Genomic DNA, 12,617 nt, shown 5'->3' on the forward strand with positions numbered 1-12,617 from the left:
TTCCTGGAGGGCAGCTATGCTGATATTTAGTCTGGTGAGTTCTCTATCGATGATGGCCGTCTTTCTGGTGTCGTCCACTTCTCTGAGGTCGTCGGAGATGCCTGTACACATGGTGCGCACATTCCAGCTTGCAAATCGAAGAGCTGGAGTCTTCTTTATTGGTTTCTTGTTTCTTTTGTCTGGTGTGGAATTACCGTCTGCTTGTCATGCTGAACAACACACTGAGCTCCAGACACCCACTGGAGCAGGCAGACGATGGCGGGTCAACACCTTATTGACCGGGGGCTGCCCGGCTTGAGGCGGGCGATAGTTGGCCAGTGGGACACGATGATCCCTCCCACCGTCAAAGCTGACCCGTGGCGCCCCTTCCCTACGCCAATCGGGTGGGACTTATAACCCGTAAACTGTCAGCTTCCGTGTTGTTTCCTCACTCAGTAGCGAGACTGGAGTGTCCTCTCCAGGGCGCAAGCCTGGGTGTGGAATATGGAGATCCTGGGCTGCCCAGACGTCAGGATCCCCCTCTCGTCCTTGCTGGTGGGGTCCAAAGGAATGCTGAGCATGACATTTGGCACCAGTTTGGATGCAGGAGCTGCCGGAAGGAGGTCGTAGTCGACCCCCAGCCGCCTTAGGGGCTCCACTCCTGATTTTCTGTCTGGGTTTACTCCCGTAGCCTTTCCTTCTCCCGAAGATATCCACAAGGCAGTGGAGCCATAATCCAATGGATGGGACTTGGTTGGTTTTGAATCAGAGTTTCCTTCTCCTAGATGAACTGCCTGACAAGGCTAATGAGCTTCATCTGCCCGGGTTTGGGGTCAGAGTTTCCCTTCTCTTAGACTGGTTGCCTGCCAAGGCTAATGAGCCCAGTCTGCCCACCCAGTTATACCGCCGGGTACTCGGTCGCGCCACACAGCAGGCTCTGTTAAAACAGGGGGCACCGCGTGAAGGTGCTGCTGTGGACACAATAGTGTAGGAGAGGCCATATGCAAGTAACCTCCTGCCCCGCAGAGCGAGACAGTGGTCCTGTGGCGATCACTACACCTGGGAAGGAGAGGCTATGAGAGACGCTTCACTTTCCTTTGGCAAGCGGGACGTCAGGCCCAGGCCACGCACCCCCCTAATGAAGTTTAATAATCACAAAATTATGAATAAAAAACATTCAAAAATTCAGATAAATCACTGTATAAAATATACCAAGCATCAAAATATTACATTCCTTACACTCTCAAAGCAAATTCACAAACAGAAGTCTCTTGCGGAAACAAGGTCCAAAAGTCAAATGCAAAATTTATATGATGTATATCATCAACCCAACTCTTCTCCTGCACATATACAATCCATTCTTTCAGTGCATGAATATTTGTTTTAGCTTTCTCATGCCACAAAATATTATTGTTGGAGGTAACAAATCACCTGAAGTGGAAACTGAAAGGACTAAAGTCAGATTTGTTAAAAACTCTGCACCACTCGTGCTGATTCTCCATTTTTAACCCCATCTTACTGACACCACGTCCTGGAATGAGATCACAGTACCCTGGAATTTCATCCATGTTAATGATCATTTTATTGCCAAAATCATCTTCTCTTCTGGCTTTCACAAATTCATCAAATGATTTTATTTTCTCCAATTCTTCTAGGCAATGCTGGGTCATCAACGTCTGTGCATGAAGCACTATATTGTGTCACTTTAAAAATTGTTCCATTGTTTCAATTTATTTTCAAAATTCCCATGAATACCAGTGGAAAGGAACCAAAGTTAGCTTCCGTATGTTGGCTGACTTTGTATATTAAAAAAAAAAATGGGCACACTTGAAAGAATTCAAAGTTGGTTTCCAAGGTTGGCTTGTTTTGTAATAAAGCTTTGTATTTGATATCCTTTTAAAAAAATTGGCACACTTAAAAGTGTCTAAAGTAAATTTCTGATGTCAGCATGCTTTGTAATGAAAATAACTTTTGTATCTGATATCCTATCAGTTAAGTTCAAACAAGAAGTTTATTGCTTGCTGCCAATTGTGTTTATTCACCACCCAGATTTATATTTGCTTGGCATCTGTAGTCATAATTAATACAAAAGGGCATTGATATCTGTGGGTTATTTACCCATGTAAACACAGCAATAACTTGCTTTAATAATAATTTTTGTAACCCATGCTAAGGAAGAGATTGTCATCTGCACTCAAGAGAATGTATTTGTGAGATTCTGTCATATAGTTTACCTGGATATAATATAATCTTGGTTATTTTGCACCTTACACCATGTCATGCATGAATGGCAGATGCCTTCAAGCAACTGGTTGATTATTTTTTGGGATCCAGTTTTCAGTTGGATAACATATTCAAACCTCTGAGTACAACCAAACACGATTTGTTTCTCTATGTTCATGCCAATGAACAATATATGGTGTACTCTGTGACATAAGCGATACACACCACAATACGGATGCCTACACTGCATACACAGAGTTTGTAGATATATTTTTTTCTTTAATGATCATGATGAAAAAAAGAGGAATAATGGATAACAGTACAAAGTTAGTTTCTTTCATTTTATTATCAAATAAGTATTTTGTTTAATTTATTGCCACATGCAGTGGATGATTGGGGGTGCAAATTCAACACAATTTTATTTTGTTTCTTAAGTCTTCAAACATATGACCAAGTTAGAAAAAGTTTCAACATAAGTTCTGGGACAGCAAAAAAATTATTTATTTTATTGTGTCCCAATATATATGGTAAATTTGGTAATCTCATTCATTAATACCTTTGCATGACAAAAACAGATGTACATCAAGTGAGTGTTTCAAGAAGACCTATGCAACTGACTGTAATGCCGATAACAAGGGTTAGCAATAATAAAGTAAAGTTGCTGATTGGTTACCATAGTATTTTCATTCAAATAATCATTAGAGCCCTATCCACTTCAGTACACATGCTTGAAATGAATGAGATTGATCACCTAAAATGGCATGTACAACAATACCCACTGTTCATGTGGATTAATTTATGCCTTATTAAAAATTCCCCCAACAGGTTTTACTGCCAAATATTTTAATTTCTACAAATATTTTCTACTAGGTATATGGAATATGAACAGCAAAAACATTGTCACAACAACATGAAAATCTTGCACGTTTTGAAACTGTGATAGAAAAGATAAGTAACACCTACAGTATTAGTAGTGATATTAGTAGTGATCAGTTACAAAGAGCTTTAATACGACTCTAGGCTGCTTGGCATAGATATCAAATTTTGTAGCCTTGCTACTATGCAAAGTCATTTCCCATACTCATGTACTGAAATAATCCCTTGAGACTTTACAGCAAATATATCCCAATTAAAGAATAATAAGAATAAATGGGATTGCTTTTAAGTTTATTTTCATAAGAAACCCCAAAAGTCAAAGGAAATATATGTGATTCTTTAAAGTCGGAACATGTCCAATTAAGCAAACTGTTCTAGATACTGTTGTGATGTACTGTGTCAATTAATGAGTCTGGCTTGGTATCCGTATATTCAATAACCTATTATAGTCACCACACATAAAAAAGCAAAATAACTGTGATTTTCATTCATAAAAAATAAATGTTTCAGAATGTTCATTAGCTCAGTTTGCAGTAAAATAATATAGTCTGGACATTGTACAGGGGTTGGAAATATGTAATCCTGGTAGGTGTTTTTAGACCCCTTAGCTGGCATTATAGTCATTCCTCCATTGCTATGCCTAACTCATTTTATTTTTCAAACATTACCTTAAAGTTTGGGTCAACTTGTAAAATGTAAAGATATGTTCATGAAAACAATCTAATACAAGCAAAATGTATGCTGTTCTGTAAGAATTAAGTTCGTAAAGTTTTATAAAAATGCACGAGGGACGAAATGTGAGGTTGGATAGTGGGTCTTAGATATAGCCAATTATATATCGCATTATGGGGATTTTTCTATCTTTGTGTTTATTACATGTCAAACATAAGTAAAGAAGAAAAAAGAATGAAGGAAAAAAAAACCATCTGCACAGACGTATGTCAACGGAAATCTGCTGCACGACAAACATACTTTCGGAAGTCTACCTCCCATTCTAGTCCTACAATGTAAGACATGGCACATATTGTTTTTGTTTTAGTATAACCCCCCAGAACAAAAATATCGGGTGATGTGTCTTACGTTGTAGGACTACCTCTCATTCGAACTTACAGCTTCATCTTTATCGAACTTCGCAAGACGGAAAATTTCTGCCTTGATTTTCGTTGTTCCGTTTTCTCTTAAAATCTTTGTCAACAGTTCAATTACTTCTCTAACTTGTGCCATTGAGGAAAATCAACGTATCAAGTTTAATAAACCATATCGGACTTGTTTATTCCGAAAAATTTTGTCTGCTAACTGTACATAATACAAAACCGTTTACTTTAATGTTTAGCAAATGTGTTATTTTATTTTCATGGAATAATTAAACAATATGCCAGACTAAAACTAAATAATTTAAAAATCTAGAACGTACAGTATATAGTTTGGGGTTAATCTATAACCCCTTTTTCTTTTCTACCTTAATATTTTTTCCTTTTGAAACAAGTGAGCAGTACATTGTGCTGATGGGTTCTCGCCCCTGATGACGGTAATGCACATAATAAACTAAAAAATAGAGGCTTTTGGGACTACAGGTGCACGACGTGAGCTTGATTTTGAAGAAGAAGAAAAAATATGAGGAAAATAAAATCGTATTGACTGACAAAATTGCCTCAGATTACATGACCCGTTCTGTCATAGGACTCTTTTTATTAAAGAGACTATTTTACAGTATGATAGATAGGATCTTATGTTAGCTACGATGTAGTAGCTCAACTTGATTTGTTGTGGTTGACGAGGAACGAGTAAGGGTACTAATATTAGTACTAGGTCCTATGTCAGAACGGGTAATGTAATCTGAGTAAATCATGATTACCACCCACCAAATATATATATATATATATATATATATATATATATATATATATATATATATATATATATATATATATATATATATATATATGGGGGGGGGTTGAAAGCATAAAGCATAGTAACAGAATGTGAAAGGTTGATATTCAGCTTTTAATTTTACATCGAATAGTAATTAGCAACTTTCTAACCAAAATTAGAACAAAACATGAGCTTTGGCATTTAGAATTTTTTGAACCAAAATATCATTCCAGTATTCCAATGTTCAGTAAAGTAAATAATAATAATAATGAGGACTTTGTATAGCGCCTAATCTTTAGAAGCTCTAAGCGCTTTACAACATTAGACAACACCTGTAAGATAAAAAACAATAATATTATTACAAAAACAAACATGAAATTAGAAAAACATTAAAAAATAAAAAAACATGCTGAGAATATTTCAGGTAGGAAACAGTATTAGGTCTTTAAGTTTGTTCTTGCAGTCAAAATAAGTGAGTTTTGAGAGCCCTCTTGAATGTGATCACTGTGTCTTTGTGTCTAAGTTCAGTGGGCAATTCATTCCACGTTGCTGGGCCCTGGTATGCAAAAGAACGCTGTCCATATGACTTTGTTTTCATAGTTGGAATAATGAGTATATGATTGTCAGAAGAGGAGCATAAGTATCTTGCTGGTGTGTACACATGGGTGAGGTCAGATAGGTATGTTGGACTAGAGTCCGACAGTGAAATGTAGCACAGAACAAATTTTGTGTTTGATTCTGAATCGAATGGATAGCCAGTTTAGGGTACAGAGCAGCGGGGAGGTGTGCTCTGATCGTGGTACTCAAAGTATGCTGACTTGAAATAACTTTATGATCATTGATTAGATTGAAGTGTTATTGGATAATATATGTATTAATAGACAAAAATATATATTCAGAAATTAATATTTAACGGCCATAACATGTGCTTTAAATTAAGTATTTTCAAATTTTTCCATGGTAAAAATGAAAATGAGTTTGCTTACTGATTCAAGATTTTACTCAAAAATAAGAATTCAATGATAACAGAATATAAAAATTTAGTTACAGCAAAGTACATTATACTATTGTTTTACTCACAAATAACTCTATATAAAATTGTCTTTTTTAAATATAATGCAAAGAAAGCATGGCTGGTGTGAGAAATCAATAAATACATTGGGTCAATTTATATAGGCATTACTGTTTGATAGTGTTGATGCTGGACTGATTTATAAAAGATTAACTTATATTTAATTCACCATCTCCAGCATGTATTTGGCATTCATGATACAGCCTTACTGTGGTTCAAGTCCTACTTGGTCAACAGGACACAAATTGTATCTGCAAATGGAATACTCTCCAGCCCAGTTGATCTATGTTGTGGTGTTCCACAGGGGTCTGTTCTTGGACCTGTTCTCTTAATTCTGTACACTAAGTCGCTCTCAAGTGTCATAGATCATCATCCAGTGTCTCACCAACTGTACGCTGATGACACCCAAATATACAAATCTAACCACCCAACTGAAGTTGATGTTACCATCTGAGGTGTAGAGAGGTGCATTTCTGATGTGAAACCATGGATGACATGTAACAAGCTGCAGATGAATGATGATAAAACTGAGGCCATTCTGATCACAACACAAAGACTTTCTCATTCACATACTTTACGTCAAACAATAAATATCAGCAACACCAACATTAAATTCACACAATCAGTACAAAACCTAGGTGTTACTCTGGACAGTATTCTCACACTGCACCAACATGTCATGAACATATGCAAGGCTGCATATCTTGAGCTAAGACGCATCAGCTCAATTCGCAAATATCTTTCAGTTGATACCACTAAAACACTTGTGTGTTCATTAGTACTTTCAAAACTGGACTATTGTAACTCAGTTCTGTCTGGTTCATCTCAATATCTGCTCCAGAAACTTCAAAAAGTTCAAAACACAGCTGCTCAGATCATACTTAGAGTACCACGATCAGAGCACACCTCCCCACTGTTCTGTACCCTACACTGGCTATCCATTCGATCCAGAATCAAACACAAAATTTGTTCTCTGTGCTACATTTCACTGTCGGACTCTAGTCCAACATACCTATCCAACCTCACCCATGTGTTTACACCAGCAAGATACTTCGCTCCTCTTCTGACAATAGTATACTCATTATTCCCACTATGAAAACAAAGTCATCTGGACAGCGTTCTTTTGCATACCAGGGCCCAGCAACATGGAATGAATTGCCCACTGAACTTAGACACAAAGACACAGTGATCACATTCAAGAGGGCTCTCAAAACTCACTTATTTTGACTGCAAGAACAAACTTAAAGACCTAATAATGTTTCCTACCTTAAATATTCTCAGTATGTTTTATTAATATTTTCTAATTTCATGGTGTTTGTTTTTGTAATCATATCATTATATGTTTTTTATCTTATAGGTATTGTCTAATGTTCTAAAGCTCTTAGAGCTTCTAAAGATTAGGCGTTATACAAAGTCTGCATTATATATATATATATATATATATATATATATATATATATATATATATTATCATTATCAAAGAAAACAAACTACAGAGTACTTGTTATAGGAAAATTAAAACTGAAATGTACAAATAGTGAAATGGCACAATGGTTATATACTTTCAGTACCGTATGAAGAGTGTTTTGTTTTTTCTTTTAAAAAATCTTAATTTTATAGGATTTAAAAAGTAAAAAGATAAATATTAATCTCAGATATCTGAGAAGTTACTCTCTCTATGGTGAAGTAACTTGAGATGTCTTTCCACTTGTATAAGCAAGGATTATCTCCCTTAAACTAGAAAACGGTAAGTTTTGTAAAAGAATTGTGATAGGAAAAAGCAATGGTTTTAATTGCATTAAAACATAAGTTTATTCGGAAAAAATATCATTGTTGAACAGTAATACTTAAAACAATTAAACATCTCCATACATTGCATAACTACAATATTACCGGTTTTAAAAAATTAGAAAAGAAAAGAAAAGAAAGAAAGAATAGAAAAAAGTCAATATTGAATTAATCTGCCCATTATTAAATAAAATGGACCTATTATAATGCCTCATCCAATATCTGTGATAGGTGATACAATGGTATCCTGAAGAATGGTTGCAACTGTCAGGTTGTGTGACTTGCTTACAGTCTGTTGAGTGGTAAATTGAGACTGGGGGCAGGGTCCAGTTTTTATGTACAAATTTAATGCCACAATCAGCGACCTAGTATAAAAAATCAGAAAAAATCAAATACACAGGTGAGGTCAAAAAGGTCCATATTTTTAGATACCTATATTAAAACAAAGCATAAGAATAGTATTCACTTGACAAGAAAAGTCAGTGGCAGTTAACAGCAGAAGAGGTTTATGCACCCCAACCCCTATTTTATGCCTGCATTTTTCACATCCAAATGCCATTTTTGACAGCATGTGGTGCTCACAGTGCAAATGCAAGCCCTTTCCCTGGATGAAAATTTTGAAAAACATTGTCTACTAAATAGTTTGATGCAATTCAGAATAGTTGTCATCTAAGCCGTTTTTGAGATACTGTAGTTGCCTTGAACCCACGTGTCTACTGCTATGGGAGGCTAGCTCTTCTTCCTAGCCAACTATTGGAATTTCACTATCAATATACTGCAGAGCAACTATGGAAGGTGTACATGCCTGACATCAATTTCAAGAACAACACAAGCCCAAAACACCTAGTTCACAAATATATCCATATCTATAAATACTAAACAATAATAGTTGAAAAAGTCACACCGTACCCTTAAGTTAAGAAATTTGCCAGGGGCCAATTTACGAAACTGGACCCTGCCACCCTATAACACTATGCAATTCAAAATAAAAGACCACAATGTTAAAATATGTAATTCACTAAATTTATAAATGTTATACCAAAATCTGTATATATTAGACCTAACTAGTGTAAATGTTCATATCACAAACAACTACATGATTTGATTCATCACAATTAAAATAAGTGAGATTATTGGTTCAAAGTGACATCTGCCTTGATTCATGTGCAGGTATAGCACATTCTGTTCTATTTGGTATATATTTGTAATTCTCTCTCTCTCTCTCTCTCTCTCTCTCTCTCTCTCTCTCTCTATATATATATATATATATATATATATACACACATAGGAAGATTTGTACTATACAGTTCATCTTTCGACAGTGATAACACCACCATATGATTATAATTTTCTTTTTTTAATTATTACCAGGCCTACATGATTAACATCATATGGACATGTTATTTTCTTGAATCCTAAATTTGACAGGACCCCATTTTTTTTTTTTAGTATACAGTATATGTGTTATTTAGCACCAGTAATATAGAGTAAAATGTACTGGATAAATAAGTAATTCTAACACAAACAAACACAGACACATTTTTTGTTTACTGCATGAGCCCTGATCTCAGGTTAATTGTCAGTGTCAGTAATTTTGTTATTTCTCAGTAAAATAAACTATTTAAATTTGCACAAAGGTGAACAAGCTGCTTTAAAATATTTCACTATTAAATTGCTATATAAACAGTCTTACCTTGTTTCATTTCACATACAATTGGGGTTTCATTTTGTGTACAGTTGGGTTTTTTTTTCCCTAAATGCATATTTGAACTATTCAGCATACATAGAAAATATTGAGAAATATAATATTTTAAACAAATGTAAAATATCATTTAAATCACAGACTAAGCTTACTGGTAATAACATTTCATATGTTCCAAATCAGCCTAGTATTTAGTCCAAATCAGCTCGTAATCTGGACAAAAATCAGCCAGCAGTTTGGGTTGAATAAGTCTCACTGTCTGGTCCCAATCAGTCAGGGTCCCAATCAGCTTGTTACCTCCATGGCAATATCATTGGTCTTAAAGTTAGCGATCAACAAAAGTTAATAAAGACACTGACTATATTATATTATATATTTCTATTTGTTGTTCTTTGTTCTTTATTCAAATCTATTTAATTTCCATTTTAAATCAGATGATTGTGGGAAAGAGGTCAATAACAGCCGCCATGTAGATTCCAGATTATGCAAGGGGAGTTACTTTAATATCATGGTAATACCGAAAAAATATCTGTACAATGGCATACACTTGTCCTAATGTGGAGAATTTTATGTATGCTGCACAAAGTGTAAATCAACTTGAAAAACTGATGCTACTTCTGTTGCACTCATTCTGTCACCTTTTACCCTCAAACTATAGAAACTTATCTGAGAGAATTCAAGAATACATCTGTATCCACCTGTGATGGACTAGTAGTGCCAGGATTCTCATTGAGACTGGCCCACCAACATGAACATAAAAGTACATTTTGATGACCACAAACTGTTTAATCAACTCCAGGTGTTACAACAAAAAGCAATAAATCATTTACAACAATGTTTTAAAGTCAACACCTATCAATTTCCGAAAGCCATCAGAAAACATGCAAATTAACATGCTTCACATTTTTATTCTTATATGCTACCTTAGAATTGATCTCTTGATTTTTGACAAATATGGTAATGTTGTGATCTGACTCTTGCATAACATCTTTTGAATATTATCTGATCAATTTCTTACAGTGCTATCAATTTTAAGAAGATATAGATTATATTTGAGAACATTTGGAAAACAGTGAAATTCATGGGTGTATTTTTTAAACAGTGTACTTGCCAGTAATCCCAAGATTTTCCCGAAATCAACTGGTGATGTAGAACTAGTAACATATAGTCATGTAGTTTATATAGGATATATACCTGATAGGTACCAGTAATGCTACGCAGAAAAACCCAGAACACTTCCGAGTACCATAATACCACAGAACTCACAATATCATAGGAAGCTACCTTACTTTGTATATGATAAACTGAAACAAAAGTCTTTTAGAAAAATACATGGTATGATAGAAAACAAAACACTATCTATTTAAGAGTATCACAATCCATGTTGGATTAAAGAACATTAAAAGATTTATTCAATTATTTCTACTTCTTTATGCATGCTATGATAAGCACATTTTATTGAAACTTTGCAAAGATTGTTATTTCATGACAAATCTTTATCAAAATGTTAAGATACTTTCAGTTCAGTACGTTAAATGTGATTTTGATGGAGGTTTGAACATGGAATTAATATTGACCTCACTGGTTGCCGTAGTGATAGACTTAATTTTTGATATTATAATGCACTTGAAGGATCTGATGCAAAAGAAAGAGAAAATAATAAAAACACCAAGAGATACAGCTATATGAGAATACACCTGGTTTTCATCATTAAGCAAAATCAGCATTCTCTTCGATGATAATACATAAATTACTAATTATGATGCATGATCAAAGTTCCTGTGCTTGGAATGTCAGTCAAAATGTTTTCACGGGAAAAGCATAATAGAAGAAACACCACGATGTGAAGAAAATAAGTGAGATCTTTCATGGTTGGCGACAATGTTACACAATTCAAGGAAAGCTTGGGGATATGGCTAATTGGATTGAGACCGTTTACAATAACCTCGATAAAAAACAAAGAAACATTCACTTTGCAATTGTATAAGAACCTCAGTAAATGGGAATAGGTTGAAATTATACAGATAGAAAGGAAGTGATGGTGTCTAAAACATATCCTCTAAGACAGAAGATACATCGGCCAAGAGCATTCTAGAAAACAAACTGGCAGTCCCCTTTAAAAAAAGAGAGTTTGAGCAAGAAACTGAAAATATTGTTAAACAAAATCATATAGTATATGTAGACAGTACAAATGTATCAAGTATAATTAAGTTTCGACCTGTGAACAGCAAAGGCAAAGTGATAAATCAAAAGTATTTAATCAGCCTGTTAAAAACTTTCATTAGGAGATGGGTGTTTCGAGGCAATCAAATGAGACTGCAGTGCTGACCAAGACAGTGACAATGAGAGGGAACAGCAACATTCTTTTCAGAACATTAAGTTATTTTCTGGAGTACAAAACATATCTTCTTGTCCATGCTGCTGTTGTAAATTTCACAGAGAAAAAATACCCTTTTTAAATGTGTGGAATTTAAACCAATGAACAAACGTATCAAGCAATCAAAGATAAATGAAGGCGGTACTTTGAGGATAGAGTTTGCTACACTTAGCGACATGTCAGTGTACATGTTTTGTGAACAAGGAAGAGGTTGTCATAAAGAGCCGTAACTGTATAACCCATTCATTACTAGTCATGAGTCTGCAATCTTCATCGAGACTTTGCGTGATCATTTTCATCCATCATTAGATTCCAGGAAACCATGTATTCTCATGCACCTTAAATGTACATAAAGGATTTTGTTCACTTCAGATTTAGAAAACATTTGTCAGAAGAGTCGTTATCATCTTGTCTAGCAACAATCAAATGGATGCAGATACGATAACAGAATTTAAGGGAATATAAACCATTTATGCTGAGAAATTCACAGACAGAAAATAAAACATTCTATGCCTTCAAAATTTATCTGTATAGAATGATACTATGTACTTAATCTGTTATATGACTGGGATGAGAGGACAGAAAGAAATCAAGTAGACATTACTAATGTTTAAATGAATGCCTTTGAAAAAGAATCAATCCTATCAATATTCATGTAACATAATATTAATATAGTTGCTTGAGTATAAACTCATTACAGTAATTTATAAAATGCTTACCCTTGCATT

At 34.8% G+C, this 12,617-nt stretch overlaps 1 protein-coding gene across 1 annotated transcript in view; it reads right to left on the bottom strand.

Moving 5' to 3' along the window:
• LOC149804846 (tubulin epsilon and delta complex protein 1-like) overlaps positions 1–4,373 on the bottom strand; it is a 47,463-nt gene extending 43,090 nt beyond the window's left edge. Inside the window, exon 1 of the mRNA XM_089945223.1 lies at positions 4,189–4,373. Coding sequence (XP_089801349.1) covers positions 4,189–4,302 — 114 coding nt within the window. The 5' untranslated portion in view covers positions 4,303–4,373. The remainder of the gene's footprint in view (positions 1–4,188) is intronic.
• Positions 4,374–12,617: the final 8,244 nt, after the last annotated feature.

This window comes from Sinohyriopsis cumingii, chromosome 2 (genome assembly GCF_028554795.1).
Source record: "Sinohyriopsis cumingii isolate HCF-2022 chromosome 2, ASM2855479v2, whole genome shotgun sequence".
Classification (NCBI taxonomy): Eukaryota; Metazoa; Mollusca; class Bivalvia; order Unionida; family Unionidae; genus Sinohyriopsis; species Sinohyriopsis cumingii.